The sequence below is a fragment of the Tupaia chinensis genome, unplaced genomic scaffold (assembly GCF_000334495.1).
Source record: "Tupaia chinensis unplaced genomic scaffold, TupChi_1.0 Scaffold000529_1, whole genome shotgun sequence".
NCBI lineage: Eukaryota > Metazoa > Chordata > Mammalia > Scandentia > Tupaiidae > Tupaia > Tupaia belangeri.
The window spans coordinates 681195-699535 of NW_006160042.1; the positions used below are offsets into that span (position 1 = coordinate 681195).

The 18341-nt window shown below is 39.2% G+C and overlaps 1 protein-coding gene across 2 annotated transcripts in view; it reads right to left on the bottom strand.

Moving 5' to 3' along the window:
• The window catches only part of GPHRA (golgi pH regulator A), a 40846-nt gene that overhangs the window by 9206 nt on the left and 13299 nt on the right, over positions 1-18341 (bottom strand). For both annotated transcript variants that reach the window (XM_027775197.1, XM_006157145.3), the window contains exons 5-11: positions 16986-17087; positions 14645-14765; positions 13740-13820; positions 7727-7836; positions 4836-4924; positions 3748-3840; positions 1956-2051 (exon numbers count right to left, since the gene is read on the bottom strand). In XM_027775197.1, the coding sequence (XP_027630998.1) occupies positions 1956-2051; positions 3748-3840; positions 4836-4924; positions 7727-7836; positions 13740-13820; positions 14645-14765; positions 16986-17087 (692 nt within the window). The remainder of the gene's footprint in view (positions 1-1955; positions 2052-3747; positions 3841-4835; positions 4925-7726; positions 7837-13739; positions 13821-14644; positions 14766-16985; positions 17088-18341) is intronic.

Below are 18341 nucleotides of genomic sequence, written 5' to 3' on the forward strand. Positions count from 1 at the left end.
AGGAGAAGCTGGATCCCACACGGTATCCCTGAGATGCCCTGGGCACACACGAGTTCCCAAAATCTAATGGCCTGGAGGACTGGAAGAAGGGACTATGGTGTGACCAGTCCCTGTGGAGGATGCTCATCTCTCTCTCTCACTCTCATGTGTGTGCATAAGCTCGTATCATAAATGTTTTTAAAAATTGGGGCAAGGGTGTGTGTTTAAGAGCATGATATCATAAAACCATAATGCCACTCTGTTTTTTTTTTTTTTAAGAGAGAGATTTTTGCTATAGGGTGCATGCACTCACCAGAGATAGAGAGAGAGAGACAGGAAGATAGAAAGTGAGAAATCACCCCCCAGGGGGTATGGACACGCCTCAGTCCCTTCTCTTCCATTCTCCTTTCGGGATCTTGGGCACGCATGCACATGCGCCTGCCATGAATTTTAAGCCACCGGGTCTGAGACTCAAAGCATGATTGACTAGTGGGAGGCCAGTGACATAGCCATTATGCCATCTGCTGGTCCCTCTCTGTTTTTTTTTAGGGGGCCAGCAGGTGGCGTTGTGGTTAAGGCACTGGACTCCCACATAGCCAACTACAGTTTGAGTCCTGGACCTGATGGCTTTGTTTCTTACTCTCTCCACCTGCTCCCATCTGTCTCTGGTTGAATAAAAATAATAATAAATAAAATTAAATAAACAATTCTTTTAAAAAAGCCTCAACTTTGTGCACAGGTGATAGTTACCATCTTCAGTGCAAGATCCATATCAATTAATCGATAATTTCTTACAAGAGAAATCATTTCAACTCTTTTAAAATTTTTTTTAATATTTTAATTTGCTGTAGGGCACGTGTGCTCATGAGAGACAGTGAGACAGAGTTAAAGTGAGAAAGCAAGTCTCCGGGTCCAGGACTTGAACTGAAGTTGGCCATGTGGGAGTTTAGCACTTTAACCACCATCCCTACTTCTGGCCCTCATTTTAGCTCTAACATGGAACACTAATTAGCAGTTCATTTTCTTTCTTTTTTTTTTTCTTTAGTAGTTCATTTTCTACTACAGGAATCAAAGATGAGTTGTGTGATTTTTTTTAAAAATAATTCATTTCATTTTATTTATCATTATTATTATTGCTTTAATTTGACCAAAGAGAGACAGAAAGAAAGAGAGGGAAAACAAGAAAGCAAGCTGCCAGGTCTGGGACTCAAACTGTGGCTGGCCATGTGGGAGTCACACATTAACCATCAAGCCACCTGCTGGCCCTATGTGTGTGTACATGTGTGTATTTAAATATTTCTTTATTTTTCTGTTGAGATATTCAAGCCACGGGGTCCAGGTCTCAAACAACAGTCAGGCATGTGGGAATCCAGCACTCTAACCACTACAGAATCTGCTGGCCTGGTGAGCTGTGTTTTTGAAGAGCTCATCAAGTATCACAGAGAGAAATACAGGAATACTTGGTAGGGAGAAACTGCGAAAGTGTGGCACAGAGAAGCAGAGGAAGAACTGTAGAGATAATCAGCATCCATGACAGTAAGAAATTTCAGTCATGGGGGGCGGCAGGTGGCATTGTAGTTAAGATGGCTGGACTCCCACATGGCTGACTGCAGTTCAAGTCTCGGACCTGGCAGCTTCCTTTTTCACTTTCCTTCTCTCTCGCTATCTCTCTCTGGTCAACTTCAAAAAATTAAAAATATAAAATAATGACAATGAATAAAATTAAATTAAAAAATAATAATTCTTTAAAAGAAAAGAAACACCAGTCATGTCTTAGGGGTTTTAGGCTGAGAAAGAGAATCCTTGCCTTTTACAAATTTGCCATGTGACTATGGCAAATTATACAAAGGAGAGTGAAGGTAACAAAAGCAGAAACAACTACTTAAAATATGGGAGTCAGAACTTTAACAATGATAAGTTTTGATAGATAAACCAGAAAGAAACATAGCAAACCAGGATCTTGATATAACTCTTACATCAAATTGTATTCCCAGATAATTCACAGTGATCTCAATGCCTCTGGTAACAGGATCAGTTTTTCCAACTCGATCAAAAACAATATTGATGGTTGCCTGTAGAGACACAGATCTTTAGATTGAGTATCTTATCAAACACTATTGAAAAAGTGATTCAAAATTAAGAAATAATTGCTACAATATATCTTACAGGTTGATATACCTAAAAATGCAATTCTACTCTCGATCCAAATAATATATTAGAGATCTATTTTGGCTCCTTGTGCAAAGGCAAATAAAAGCTTTTGTGTAAAGGGTCAAAAGCTATGGCATGAGTCTTAATTTATTAGGAGCCAGAATGGACATTCTAGTAGATGAAATCGGAGTAAGATAATTAAAGAATTCCATGGTCGTTCCCTTCTTTATTCTTTTGAGAGGGATTTTTTTTTTTTTTTGCTATAGGGCATGTGAACACTCTGGAGAGACAGAGAATGACAGGAAGTTAGAAATCAGCCCCCGGGGGAATGACCATGCTGCAATCCCTTCTCCTCCATTCTCCTCTCAGGATTTTGGGTATGCACACACACTTGCCTAGCATGAGTTTCCAGCTGTCGGGTCCAGGACTCGAACCATGATCAACTACATGGAAGTTGAGCAACATAACCATTATGCCATCTGCTGGTCCCACCCTTGGTTATTTTCTAACTGCTCTAAGAGCAAAGGCTAAAATAACACAAAAGGAGTTATAGCTAACAGCCACCAAACATCAAATGGAATTATAAAAAACAATCAATAAGGTAGCTTTTTTTTTAAAAAGTTTTTGTCACAGAGAGAAGGAATGTGAGAAATCACGTGGTAGGGTGGGAGGTGGCGCCACCTGCTGGACTCCCACATGGCCAACTGCGGTTAGAGTTCAGGAGGACCTGGTGGCTTGAAAATCACGCTGGTGTGTGTGCCCAAAAATCCTCAAAGGAGGCTGGGATTGAGAAGGGATTGTAGCATGGCCATCCCCTCTGGGAGCTGATTTCTCACTTTCCCTCTCTCTGCCTCTCTCTGGCCCGTGCACACGCCCTATGGCAAAAATGTAAAAAACAAAAAAAGTCATCTGAATGGTACTGGCATCAATTTATTACAACATTTTAGACCTATTAAATCCAAAATCCCTTGTTCATCTATAATGACAAAAATTAACTAATGAGCTGACAAAGCTCTACGCCATGTAAATACAGCCCCCAGTGGGAAAGTTATCAAACCAGGAAGTCAAATCAGCCTTTTCTATAAAGACATTGAAGTCCATTAATATTGCAGATGCAAGTAAAGGCAAAGAAAAGGTGCATGAAATGTGCATAAACAAAGAAGAAAATATTAAGGGAAAGCCATAAAAGAATAGCTATAGCACAGAATCGGAATACATTTTAGAATTTATGTTGCACCTATTTTTAGGTGTAGAAATTGGTAAAAGGGACATGCAGCCTCTGCTCTGAGCTGACAGTATGAGTTGCGGCTAAATATCTACCACAGGTAACACTGACAGCAGAATGTAAAATAAGCAACTCTCATCTTCATTCCATACATTTCTAAATATAAGTCCTCATTCATGATTTCTGAGAGAAAAAAAAATGCAACCCCTTTTTCTAGGTCTTCTTAAAAGGAGAGGGTGAAAGAGTGAGGTTCAGAGATGTGAACGGTCATGCTATTGACTCAAATGAGTGTGGAGTTTAGCTCAACGTATGAGTCAAGCCCACTCTTATCACCCTGCCATTATCACAGAAAATCACCTGAACCTTGACAGTTAAATATAAAATATACTTACCATAAAAATTTTCCAAACACAATAAATAGAGAAAAAGTAACCAAGAAAATTAAAATATTTCCCCTTGAAAGTTTTGGAGTATTCTATTCTCTCCTGAGGGAAAACAAACATAAAACATGAGTTATCTCAGCAAAACGCATATTTATATTCAATAAAAAGTAGTCTTCCCCCTGAATCACTGGCCAGGCTGAGTCAAAAACCACACACGGTAGTATTAACTAATTAAATAGTAATTATTGGGTTACTAGAAAAGTCATATCGTAGTTTTCTATGCAAAAATGCATCATGACTTTTCCAACAACCCAATAATTAGTACTGATAATAATATTACCATGCTATATAATACTAGCAGTAGTGGCCAACATTTGTGAAATGCTTGCTTTAAGCCAGAGTCTGAGATAAGTATATGCATTATCTACTTTATCTTCAAAACAACTCTTAAGAGGTAGGTTCTATTTTCTTAATTTTACAGATGAGAAAATTGAGGCTTAAAGAGGTTAAATAATTTGCTCGATGTCACAAGGATGGTGACTCAGGTCTATCTCTAAAGCATATGTTAACCTTTATGTTACATGACTGCATCTGTGAAGTTATCGTAAAAAGGATTAAGACGGTTTGCAGTCTTCGTTAATAGAGTCTGCACAGTTAGATTACATTACATATTAGGGGTTTACAGGGAAGTTAGTTCTTACAGCTAATATAGTTCCTGATCTGAATCCCTTAAAGCAGGGCTAGACCATGCGAGACAGGTGTTTGCTTCTGTTTCAATATTACTAACTTGTAAGGGAGTTAAAAGGCATCCGAGGGGCTACTGTCTCGACCCAGGTCCTTAGGAAGCAGCATGTTAAAAAGCCTCTGCTGCCTACCCCACCAATTCCTATCACTGAGAGTGTTCCATTAAGGACTTCATTAATGACAGGATCTTATGAACAGTGCAAATGCCTCTTCTCTAATGCTTCCTGGCTGATATTGAAGCTGCGAGTGTCACTTGCATTGCTTGGCCACAGAGGATGTTAAAACGCTGAATAGTCTGGCTCTCTCTTAGACTGTATTGGTAAAAACCACACATTAGTTTCCTTGTTCTGTACCTTGGTGGCATACAGATCAGCTGTTTCCAGAAAAAGCTGCCTGCTTAGTTCTTCCAAAGCATCCACTTCCTGTTGAATAAGAGTAAGATCTGGCACAAAACGGGCATCAAGGTTTAAATCATGTAGAAATGTCAAGAAATGGCAATGGAGGAAGCATATGCTTTTGATTTCTCCTTTGTGTCCCAAGAATTGCCTGTCTTTTCAATTCCTTGCTTCACAGGCAGCACTGCTACTTCGGAGCTATTTTCCCAGCCTCTGACACAGGTGTGTAAAAGCTTCTCCACCGAGTGTCACCCCCAAACACGGCCACTCAGTTTCTCCCAACTCAAGTGGCTCAGACAGATGGTTTTATTTATTTTTTAATTTATCTAGTTAAAGTAAGTATAATTTTCAAGATAATAAATGGTTAATAAGACTTATAATAAAGCATAGTTTTCTCCTATAATATCTGAATAAATAAATAAATGTCAGGAAAGGGGACTAATATTTGCTGAGTTCTAATATAGGCTGGGATTTATAGATACCACCTTCAGTTCTTTACAAACATTATTTGCTTTTATTCTCACAACCATCCCACGAGAAAGAATGGTGTTATTATCCATTTTGCAGATAAGGAAAGTGAAGCTCAGAGAATTCGAACACTTGCTCAAAGTCACACAGCCAATATGTGTAGGTGGAGTCAGGTCTGCCTTACTCCAGGACCTGCTCTTTTCTACTACAGTACGCTATTTCCCACGGACTCAATAAGGCAGTGTTATTATTCTCCCTACTTCAGAAACGGGCTTAGAGTAGTTAAATAATCCTGGTGTGTTTGTTGACTTGCCACTGCCAAACCTACACTAATGGCTCTCATGGGCTTCTAAGTAATGAAAATATAGCCTCTTCAACAACAGAAACATCGACTTTGATCCACATTTCTCCTCTCTGTGATTTTCCCCACCATTACCCAAATCAGCAAGTACCCTTCAGTTCCTTCCTCAACAGTGACTACTACTGGCACGGCCCAGGCGTGGTCCAAACACCACCATTTAAACCGGTTACATGTCTGCCTCTCTATGACCCGATGGTGAGCTATAACTGATCCTTCATTTTATGCCTTAGCATTTTGCCTGGAAATAGGAGATGTGAAATAAGTATGTCTTGGTTAAAGGAATCTAAATTCAACCTTTGTTTCTCTTTCACAATCTTCCTGTCTTTCTGTTTTTTTTTTTTTTTTCTTCTTTTTTGAGAGGTGTTTGCCTTAGGGCACATGTGCTCGCTGGAGAGAGAGACAGAGTCAGAGTGAGGTAAATCACCCCCCAGGGGTATGGCCACATTACAATCTCTTCTCCTCTATTCTCCTGGAATCTTGGGCACACATGCACATGTGCCCGGAGTGATTTTTTACCACCAGGTCTGGGACTTGAACCACAGTTGGCCATGTGGGAGTCCAGTGACATAACTGCTACGTCACTGGACTCCCACATGGCCCCCAGTCTTATTCTCATCTGCATTTAACACTGGAAGCACAGACATCAAAATTTATAGTGAGAATAGACCACATCCTTCTTCTCCGACTGAACGAAAAGGGAATTTGTACTTCCCTGGGCCAAAAAGTAAACGGGAAGATGCTGTTGCATGCCCTGTCCCCCAAAATGTTGATCCAGTAGCTTGGGAGCCTCACAGAGCTTTGGTTATCTGGTTTGGGAATTAGTTCAACACCATAACCAGCCGGGCCAAGAACAATCTACTTAAACCAAATAGTCACTGGAAAGGCAGACCTCCTTAAAATTTGTTTATGAATACTAATTGCTTTAGAAATGGGCCATTACCGGGACCAGCAGATGGTGTAAAGGTTATTTTGCTGGACTCTCACATAGTTGATCGCAGATCAAGTCTTGGACCCAGTGACTTAAAACTCATGCCAGGTGTGTGTGCGTGCATGCCAAAGATCCTTAGAGGAGAATGGTGGAGAAGAGATTGTGGCATAGCCATCCCCCTGGGGGGTGATTTCTTGTTTTCTGTCTCTGTTTGTTTCTCCAGCAAGCGCATGTACCCTATAGCAAAAATCTCTCTCCAAAAAAAAGAGAAATGGGTCCTTACTATCCTACGTACAAAGCATCCAGCAAGCCATCATGCTCTGTGGTGGGTTAAAAATATTATTTAATTTATTATCATTATTATTTTAAATTTAATGAGAGAGGGAGAAAGTGAGAAGAAAGCCACCAGGTCTGGGACTTTTTTTTTTTTTTTTTTTTTTTTGTAGAGGTTTTTGCCTTCAGGCCCATGTGCTCACCAGAGAGAGCAACAGTGAGAGGGAAAGTGAACCCAGGGCCAGGGGGATAGCCTCACTACAATCCCTTCTCCTCCATCCTCCTCTTGGGATCTTTGGCATGCACACACATACCTAGTGTAAGTTTCAAGCCACCAGGTCCAGGACTTGAATTGTGGTTGGCCATGTGGAAGTCCAGTGATGTAAATGCTATGCTATCTGCTGGCCCTCAGGTCTGGGACTAAACTCCAGTTAGCCATGTGGGAGTCCAACACCTTCCTACCACGCCACCTGATAGTCCCATGTGGTGGTTTCTCAGAGTTAGGAAATATAATAGTGTAGTGGAAAGAACTATGAAAGAGGAGACCACAGTTCTGTTCCTAGATTTGCCACAAACCACGTTGTGACTTAAACTCTCTGGGTTTATTTTCTCATCTATAAAATGGAAAGACTGACTTCACGATCTTCTGTGGGTGTTGGAAAAACAACTCTGCACACACTGTATTTCCTAAGCCTACCCCTAGTCAGTTTGGATTCTGATATAGCCAGGTACTTATAAGGGACTATCTCAACACTACTATTTTCTTTGGCCCTTGGTCCAGAGTGGAGAAAAAGAATCAACTAGAGGGACAAAGGATACTTTCGCTTCCTGGTGCTGAAGTGGTGACACTCTTTATCATTCCCCAGAATCCTGACGGTTTGTTATGCACCTCCCCTTTCTGGAACATAGTTCTCCGTGCCATTGCCATCCTGAAATGAAGAAAATATAAAACCTAAGCAAGGAAGCTTAGACCCTCAGAGTCTCATCTATTCCACTTTCTAATCTCAAAACTGCCTCTCTCATTTGCTGATTTGTTCAGGATGCTGGCTGTGGAATCCCACTTTTCTGCCACTGACAACCTGGGGGAAACTATGTGGAAGCAATGTGGCCCAGGTGTAAAAGCACAAAATTTGTCATTCTTGGCTTTTTTTTTTTTTTTTTTTTTTTTTTTTCAGATTTTGCAATGGGGTGAATGCACTCACTGAAGTGAGACAGAGAGAAAGGGAAAGTGAGAAATCATTCTTCAGGGGAGATCGCCAAACCTCAATCCCTCTTCTCCACTCTCCTCCTGGGATTTTGGGCACACACACACTCACGCACACACACACGTGTCTGGTGTGTTTCTCAAGCTGCCAGGTCCAGGACTCAAACTGCGGAGTGAGCTATGTGAGATCTCGTGCCTTAACTGCCATGCCAACTGCTGGTCTAAGAAGCACAGAATTTGGAGTAGGCAATAAATTTGTGGACTGATTCTGCCATTAGAACTGTGAAACCTTGGGGCTGGCAGGTGGCGTGGTGGTTAAGGGTGTTGGATTACCACTTGGCCAACTGCAGTTTGAGTCCTGGACTTGGCGGCTTGCTTTCTCACTTTCTCTCTCTCTCTCTCTCTCTCTGTCCCTCTCTGGGCAAATTAAAACAAATAAATAAATAAATAAAGTTAAATAAAGTAATTCTTTAAAGAAAAAGAAAAAGAACTGTGAGATCTTAGAGTTTTCATTTTATCATCTCTGAATTGTTGTGAAGATTAATGATGAACAATATATAAGAACTCATGCTGTCAACCTAAAGTATTATATGTATGTTAATAATTATTACAGTTGGGACCAGCATATGGCATAATGGCTACATCAATGGACTCCCTTTAGTTGACTGCAGTTTAAGTCCTGGACCTGGCAGCTTAAAACCAGGTGTGTGTAGTGTGTGCTCAAAATCCCGAGAAGAGAAAGGAGTAGAAGGGATTGCAGTGTGGCCATCCCCCCAGGGGTGATTTCTCACTTTCTGTCTGTCTCTGTCTCTCTAGCAAGTGCATGTGCCCTATAGCAAAAATCTCTCTTAAAGTAATGATGATGATGATGATGATGATGATGATGATGATGATGATGATAATTACGGTTGCCATTTAAGGACAAATAAAATAGCTAACACATCAAGCTAAAGGACCAGGTAGAGAGTAAGTCAATTGATGTTTCCTTTAGTCCTTCTTTTTCAAAAGCTGACAAATGCAGGAAAAATCATATAAACCTAGCCCCTTTTAAAACATTAGTTTCCGAGGACAACTAAAGATCTTCTGCCCAGACTTCACCCTCCTACCCCCCTGATCTAGCCAGGACAAGCCAATCACTAGCTGTTTATGATTTGAAAGAGGAAATATACACTCTAAAAAAGAATCAAATGGAATTGTTAGAGATGAAGGCTGCAATACAGGAAAAACTTCCCTTGAAAATATTAAAAGCAGATTAGATCATGCAGAAGATTGAATCTCAGATGTAGAAAACAGAACCTCTAACCTAGAAAAATTCACCAAAAATACTGAGAAAATAACAAAAAAAAAAAAAAAAGAGAGAATAATATACAAGCAATACTAGAAACCATGAAATGCCCAAACATTTGAATAATCGGTATCCCAGAAGGTGAAGAAATTAATAAGGGCATTGATAATTCATTCCATGAAATTCTAGAAGAAAACTTTCCAAACCTAGAGAGGCACTCAAATATCCAGACTCAAGAAATATAAAGGACCCCACATAGAATCAACTCAAGAAGATCTTCTCCCAGGCACATCATAACCAGATTGACCAAAACTACAGACAGAGACAAGATATTAAAATTGGCAAGAGAGAAATGTCAAATTACTTTCAAAAGATATCCCATCAGGCTAACATTAGACCTCTCATCGGAAACAATGCAAGCAAGGAAAGAATGGGAAAATGCATTCAAAGTGTTAAGTGAAAAACAATTTCAACCAAGAATACTATACTCAGCAAGATTATCCTTCATATGGGAAAAAAAGACAAAAACATTCTCAGATAAACAAAACCTGAAAGAATTTACCAATATCAGACCAGCTCTCCAGGAAGTGCTGAAGGGAGTGCTATACCAGGAATACTAAAGTTGGACACACAGAAATAAGAGTACAAAAAACAACCAAGAAAATGGCCAGCCTAATGGTAGGGACAAAGCTAGAGTTTCACCTACATGCTGCTTGAACTGAATCCTAACCTTTTTCCTGGCTTTAAGTCTTAAACAAATTTCTCTTAACATTTTTTTAATTTTGATCTATTAAAACTACAACTGTTCTTCTTGAAATTAAAATATACCTATTTAATGACTACAGTAAGCTATATAGCTCCAGCCAGGTGCTACTTAATTATATGTTCACTTTACTCACTGAGGTTTACACCTGAAGTCAGACATGTGTTCATAGATTGTAATATATCAGCTGTGCTTGTTACTGAAAGTTTTTAGATCAATTAAGATCTTTAGTGAATCAATAAAATGTAAAAAAAAAAAAAAAAAAAGGCATGGAAAACAACTGTAGATACCAGAAATAGTGTGATAGTGTGGGAGGAGGGTGAGAAATGGTAGAAGGTGATAGGTAGGGAATCAAGGGGGGAGGGGAAGAACCAAAATATTTAAGAAATAGCAAATTATTTGTTGATAATAACACATATGGTAATATCCTTGATTAAACCAGTATACAGTATATCCTGGATGGAAAATCTCATTTTGTATACTTTAATGATGTACAATGAATGAAAGTAAATAAATTAATTAAATAAAAACAAAAACTAAAGACAAAAAAATTAGTTTCCTTGGAGGTCGGAGGTTAAGGTGCTGGACTCCTTCTTGGTCAACTGAGGTTTGAGTCCTGGACCTGGTGGCTTGCTTTTCACTTCCCCTTTCTCTCTCTTTGGTCAAATAAAATAATAATAATAATAATAAATAAATTAAATAATTAAATAATTAGTTTCCCTAATTTCAAACCCCTCACCCACTATAATCTGTCCCACTACTGAATAAAGCAATGGGAAATTTATTGCTATGGTGGTAGCTACTGCATGTTTCAGCCCATCACAAAGGTATTAAGAACAAGGTTCAGGATCAGCAGGTGGCATGATGGTTAAACTTCCGGATACTCCCAAATAGCCAACCATGGGTCGAATCCTAGACCTGGTGGCTTGCTTTCTCATGCCCCCCCCCTTCCTCTGGTAAATTAAAATAAATGAATGAATAAATAAAATTAAATAAATAATTTTTTTTTTTTTTTTAAAGAGAACAAGGCTCTTGTGAGATTTAAAAACAAGATCATGGGACCAGCATATTGTGTAATGGTTATGTTGCTGAACTCCCACATGGCCAACTGTGGTTTGGGTCCCAGACCTGGTGGCTTGAAACTCATACTGGGAGCATGTGTGCACATGCCCCAAATCCCAAGAGTAGAATTCAAGAGAAGGGATTGTAGCATGGCCATTCCCACTGGGGAGTGTGATTTCTCACTTTCTGTCTCTCTGTCTCGCTGGTGAGTGCACATGCCCTATAGCAAAAAATCTTTTTCTCAAAAAAAAAAAAAAAATCATTTGCACATAAATGATTATATGAAGGGTTTAATGTACCAAAGCCTATAAGCCTAAAATGAACCAGAGTAAACCTAATAGAAATAGAATATCAGGATTAAAAAAGACCTGAAACCATAAAAATACTACAAGAAAATCTATACAGCATTGGTATGGGCAACAAAAGCAAAGATAGACAAATAGGACAAAAACAAAATAGAGATAACCTATGACTTGGGAGAAAACATCTGTAAGCCACATGTCTAATCGAGAATTAATAGCCAAAATATATAAGGAACTAAAAATCTTCATAGAAACAAAACAAAATATCCAATTAAAAATGGGCAAGGCAGGGCAAGCAGGTGGCATGGCAGTTAAGGCAGTGGATTCTCACATGGCTGAATGCGATTCAAGTCCCAGTACCCAGAAAGTGGCGTGGTGGTTAAGGGTGCTGGATTCCCACGTGGCCAACCATGGCTCGAGTCCCAGACTTGGCTTTCTTGTTTTCTCTCTCTGTCTCTTGCTCTGTCCCTCTCTGGTCAAATAAATAAATAAAGTTAATAAAATAATTCTTAAAAAAAAGAGAGAGATATACATAAATAAATACTTAAAGAAAGGAGGGGGGAGGGACCTGTATAAACATCTCTCAAAAGAAGTCATACAAATAGTCATGTAAAACCAGCAGGTGGCATGGAGGTTAAAGCAGCTGGATTCCACATCAAGAATATGATTTTAGTTCTGGACCCTGGAGCTTGAGACACATTCCAGGCACTTGTGTGCGCACTTAGAATCTTGAGAAGAGAATGGAGGGGAAGGGATTGTGGCATGGCCTTCTCCCTTGAGGGGTTATTTCTCACTTCCTTTCTCTCTGTCTCTGTCTCTCTTCAGTGAGCACATGCACCCTATGGCAAAAACCTAAACAAACAAAAATAAAAATAAAATTGTCATATGATCCAGCAACCCCTCTTCTGGGTATTTGCCAAGAAGATTTGAAATCAGTGTGAAGAAATGTCTACACTCTCATGTTCATCATAGCATTATTCACAATAGCTAAATTAAGGAAATCAACCTACTTGTCCATTAATAGACACATGGTCAAAGAAAATGTGGTATTACACATATGAAATACAATTTGGCCTTAAAAAAGAAATTTTGTCATTTGGGACAACATGAATGGAAGTGGAGAACATTATGCTAAGTGAAATATGCTAGGCCCAGAAAAACACTCATGTTCTCACATGTGGACTCTAAAACAATTGAACTCAAAGAAAAAAGTAGAATGGTGGTTACCAAAGGCTACAGGGGTTGGGAAATGGGGAGATGATGGTCAAAGGGTACAAAGAGTAAAAAATTAAGACAGGAGAAATAAGTTTTCTGCCCTTTGAGATGTATCATACAATATAGTGACTATAATAAGTAATAATGTATTATACATTTCAAATCACTAAGAGTAAATTTCAAATGTTCTCATCATAAAAAAATAAGTATCCGAGGCAATGACTATATTAATTAGATTGATTTGATTATTTTACATTATATTTAGAAATCATAATATCACTTTGTATCCCATAAATACATACACAACTATAATTTGTCAATTTACTATGAAAACAACTAAAATAATTAAAAAACAAAACCAAAAAATTATTCTAACAATTTATTTAAAAATAAGTCTCTAAATTTAAATTTTCTTCCACATAAGACTAGATACAAATCTCTGATGGTGCTTTACCAAATAACAAAATGAACAAGATGGAATTCTCCGCCAGTATTCAATTCATGGTCAATTTTTTTTTCTTTTTCTTTTTAAGTTTTTGTTATAGGGCACATATGTTTACCAGAAAAGAACGGAGAAAGAGGGAAAGTGAGAAATCCCCCGACCCCCACCGAAGGGGATGGTCTTCTCCATTTTCTTCTTTGGATTTTGGGCAGGCATGCATATGCGCCTGGCATGCTTTTCAAGTTGCCAAGTTTAGGACTTGAACAGTGTATATTCAGCCATGTGGGATCCAGTCATCTTAACCACCAGGCCACCAGCTGGCCCAATAGTCAATATATATATTTTTAACTAATTATTTTATTTATTATTATTACTTTTAAATTTGATCAGAGAGAGAGAGGGAAAGTGAGAAAAGCAAGCTGCCATGTTTAGGTCTTGAACCGTGGTCTGCCATGTGGGAGTCTTAGCATCTTAACCACCATGCCACCTGTCAGCCCTAGTCAATATATCTGATGAGAAATTATAACAGCACAAGTTTTTAAATATACTAATATCTTACCTTTTCTTTTTACTTATGATCATATCAATGGTTTGAAGCAGTCGTCGTTCCAGAGCTAGAATATCTGTATCTGTCACATTCCTACAAAAGTACATATTGTTAGCAAATGTTTGGGGGTTCCACTCTTGAGCATAACACAAAGCATCTGGAGGAAAAATGAACTTAAACTGTCACTCATTAATTCAAGAGCCTGTCATTTTCTAGAAAACATCAAAACGACTGTAAAAAGCCAAAATGCTTTTGCTGTCATTTCTTACACCTACATCCTCTGGGGTCTTGGGGCGATGGAGGGTACCTACCTCTCCTATAGCCTTTCTTAGTTTTGATCCAGTGACAACTTAGGATGTATTTAAGTTTAAGCACATGTTTAACTTGGCATTACCTTCCACTGTTCTAGGAGAAACTGCTGAACTTGAGGTTCATTCACACTGCTGTCTACTAGAAATACGCTTTTAAAAATGTGAGGGAATGTTAGGCTGAAATTTGCCATTAAAAAAATAAAAGTAGGACAAGTAACAAGGGAAAGTAAACTAAATGATAGGACTTATTTAAAAGGATTCTCAGGTCAACAGCAGAAGAAAAGAATAAAAAGGCAGTGTCATAAACCTAATATATAAGTATTAGGGATGGTGGCATATGATGTACATACTCAAGAAGTAATAGGGCCAGCTGGTGGTGTGGTAGTTAAGGGTGCTAGACTCCTACATGGCCAACTGTGGTTCAAGTCTAGGGCCTAGTGGCTTGCTTTCTCACTTTCTCTCTCTCTCTCTCTCTCTTTCTTTCACATGCATGTGTACTCTGTCTTTCTCTGGTCAAATTAAAAATAAATAAATAAAGTTAAATAAAGTCATTCTTAAATTCTTAAAAGAATAGAGAACAAAAGGTAAAGACCAAGTGCTCATTACCTGAGGAAGTAGGACATGTAAGTGTACGGGCAGTTGACAGCACCAAATCCAGAGAGGAGAGCCATGAGAGTTACCCCAATCACACCAACCCGGCTGATGAGCTGTTCTATGGACAGGATCCCTAAAAGCATTGAAGCACATTAATGCCAGGTAATATATCAATAGATAAGATGATGTTCATCTATATTGCAAAAGGAAACATCACTGAAAATATCAAGTATTATTTATAGATAACTCATATAAGCCCACTTTTAATTACTGCTATGTAAATATTCTACAATAAACATACAAAAAGTCTATTGATGGTCCTTTTTTACTATATGCTTCAGAGCCATCTCTTATTGGATAATGATAATAGTCAAATAATAATAACAACAATAATTTTTTTTTTGGAGAGGGTTTTTTTTTTTTTTTTGCTTTAGGGTGTGTGTACTCGCCAGACAGACAGAGACAGAGACAGAAAGTGAGAAATCACCCCCAAGGGGGATGGCCATGCCGCAATCCCTTCTCCTCCATTCTCCTCTCGGGATCTTGGGCACGCATGCACACATGCCCAGCGTGAGTTTTCAGCCACCAGGTCTGGGACTTGAATCGCAGTCGACTACATGGAAGTCCAGCGACATAGCCATTACACTAACTGCTGGTCCCAATAACAACAATAATTATAAATAACACTTATTGGATGTTTACTCTAGATAATATAAACTTTAACAAAGCAAAGTAACTTTTAGTAAAAAGCCTGAGCAAAGAAAAAGAAGAAATTGGGGCCAGCAGGTGGTCCAGTGGTTAAAGTGCTGGACTTTCACAAGGCCAACTGCTTTTTGGATCTGGCAGCTTGAAACTCATGCCAGGTATGTGTGTGTACATGCCCAAAATCTTAGGAAGAGAATAGAGGAGAAGGGATTACAGCATGGTCATACCTCCTAGGGGGTGATTTCTCACTTTCCCTCTCACTGTCTCTCTGGTGAGGCACGTGCCTTATGGCAAAAATCTCTCTCTCTTTTATTTTTAAGTTTTGCTATAGGGTGCATGTAGTCACTGGAGAGAGAGCATGAGTGTGAGAGCGAGAGTGAGAAAGAGAAAGTAAGAAAGATCTTCTCTTGAAGTTACCCATTCATTTCTATTAGCATTGCCACCACTGAACTTTACCTGAACTGTTGCAATAGTCTCTCTTTCTCTCTCGTTTTTTTAGATTTTTGTCAAGGGGCACATGCTCTTGCTGGAGAGAGAGAGAAGGATCCCCTCAAGTGGGGAGACAGCCTTGCTGCAATCCCTTCTCCATTCTCCTCTTGGGATTTTGGGCATGCATCCAACATGTTTTTTAAGCTGCTGAGTCTGGAACTCAAACTGTGCAGTCAGCTGTGTGGGATCCAGCTGCCTTAACCACCATGCACCTGCTGGCCCATATTTTAAAAAACTTTTAGGGGTCAGGAGGTGGTATAGTGGTTAAAGCGCTGGACTTTCACATGGTCAACCATGGTTCAAGTTCCAGACCTGGCAGCTTGAAACTCTCACCAGGTGTGTATGTGTGTGTGCTGAGATCCTGAGAAGAGAATGGAGAAGGGATTTTGGCATGGCCATTGCCCCTGGGGGAGAGGGGGTGATTTCTCGCTTTCTGTCTCTTATCTCTGTCTCTCCAGAGAGCACACATACCCATAGTAAAAATCTCTAAAAAAATTGTCTTAAACATGATTTCTTATTTACATCTAATTGTTTTATATCTTTGTGGGTTACAGTATAGATTTCAAGAATTAAAAAACAAATACAGCGGGCAAGTGCACTCACTGGAGAGAGAGACAGAGAAAGCATCCCCCATGAAGCATGATCACACTGCAGTCTCTTCTCTTACATTTTGCCTTCCTTTTAGGATTCTGAACATGCATACATATTTGCTTGACATGTTTTTGCAGTCACTGGGTCCAGGACTCAAACTGGGTAGTTAGCTATTTGAGTTCTAGCCACCTTAACTACCTTGCCACTGGCTGATCCCAGTATGAATTTTCAAAGTATACTTGCAGTGTGCGATAATCGAATCAATGATATTAGCATATTTGTTGTCTTCAAAAAAGAACATTACACTACTTTGTGTACCTTCAAATTTCATTCTGCCATCAAAAGTTTTTTTTTTTTTCTCCATATATATAATAGACAATGTTTCTTTTTAAAAACTCTGTTGTGGTATATCATTCCATAACCTATTTGTTTATACACATTCTTAGGTCTGTTAAAGCCTTTATTCCCCCTGGGCCCCTGCTACATACCCTCCATAAAAATTAGTTTTTCTCAAAATTGAAAAATGTAACCTTCCTGTCTCCCCCTGAAACACTCCATATATACTTACCATGTTTGGGACTTAGAATGGGAAATGGATCTCCTAGTTTCCAGAAGAAATACATAAAGGTCAACCATAAGAGACAGGAAAAAAGCAGTCGCTGTTTATGCACTAAAACAAAGGAGATAAGACTATTAGAGACAATAGACACAGTTTAAAGAGCTTGCACTACTTAAAAAAAACACAAGATTATGCTAGTTAATGTTTGTCTGGCTTTTTCACTTGGCAAACATGATTTTAGTGAAAGCAGCCACCATAAGAGAAAATTGGCTAGGGAGCAGCATTGGCGTAACGGCTATGTCACTGGACTCCCATGTAGTCGGCCGCAGTTCGAGTCCCAGGCCCGGTGGTTAAAACTCCACCTGGTGCGTGTGCGTCTGTGACCAGGATCCTGTGAGGAGAATGGAGGAGAAGGGATTGTGGTGTGGCCATATTCCCTGGAGGGTGATTTCTCGCTTTCTGTTTCTCTGTTTCTGTCTTTCTGGCCAATGCACTCGCCCTATTCAAAACAAACAAACAAACAAAACAAAACAAAACTCTCAAAAAATAAATGAAAAAGAGAAAATTGGCTAAAATGAAGATGTGGGTTGAGTTAAAAGGGACATTATTAACAATTAGAAACAGAAACAGTTGTGGCAGGACAAATAACCTATTGTTCATCCTGTATTTATTCTGTGCCAACTTTAAAAATAAACAAAAGACATTTATTTATTGGGGTCCACAGGTGGCGTGGTGGTTAAGGCATTGGACTCACACACGGTCAACCATGGCTTGAATCCTGGACCTGGCAGCTTGCTTTCTCACTCTCCAACTCACCTCTGTTGAATGCATGTGCCCTGCTGCAAATTAAAAAGTAGTAATAATGATAAATAAAATTAGATAAATAATTATTTTAAAAAACCCCACACATTTATTTATTTATCTATTTGTTCTTATTGTATCTTATTGTTCTTTTCTTCTTCTGGAAGAAGCGTACGCTTTCCAGAAAGACAGAAAGAGACAGACAGAAAGTGAGAAATCACCCCCCCAGGGGGGATAGCCATGCTGCAATCCCTTCTTCTCCATTCTCCTCTTGGGATCTTGGGCATGTACATACATGCGCCCAGTGTGAGTTTAAGCCACCGGGTCCGGGAATCAAACCACGGTTGACTAGGTAGGTGTCCAGTGACATAGCCATTATGCCAACTACTGGTACCATATTTGTTGTTATTTTCAAGCTACCATGTCCAGGACTTGAACTACAGTTGGCCATGTGGAATTTAGTACCTTAACCACCATGCCATCTGTTGGCCTTTGTTCCAACCTTTTTAAGATACTGTGTGAGATGTCCCCAAGTAGCAGTAGCTTCTTTTTTTTTTTTTTTTT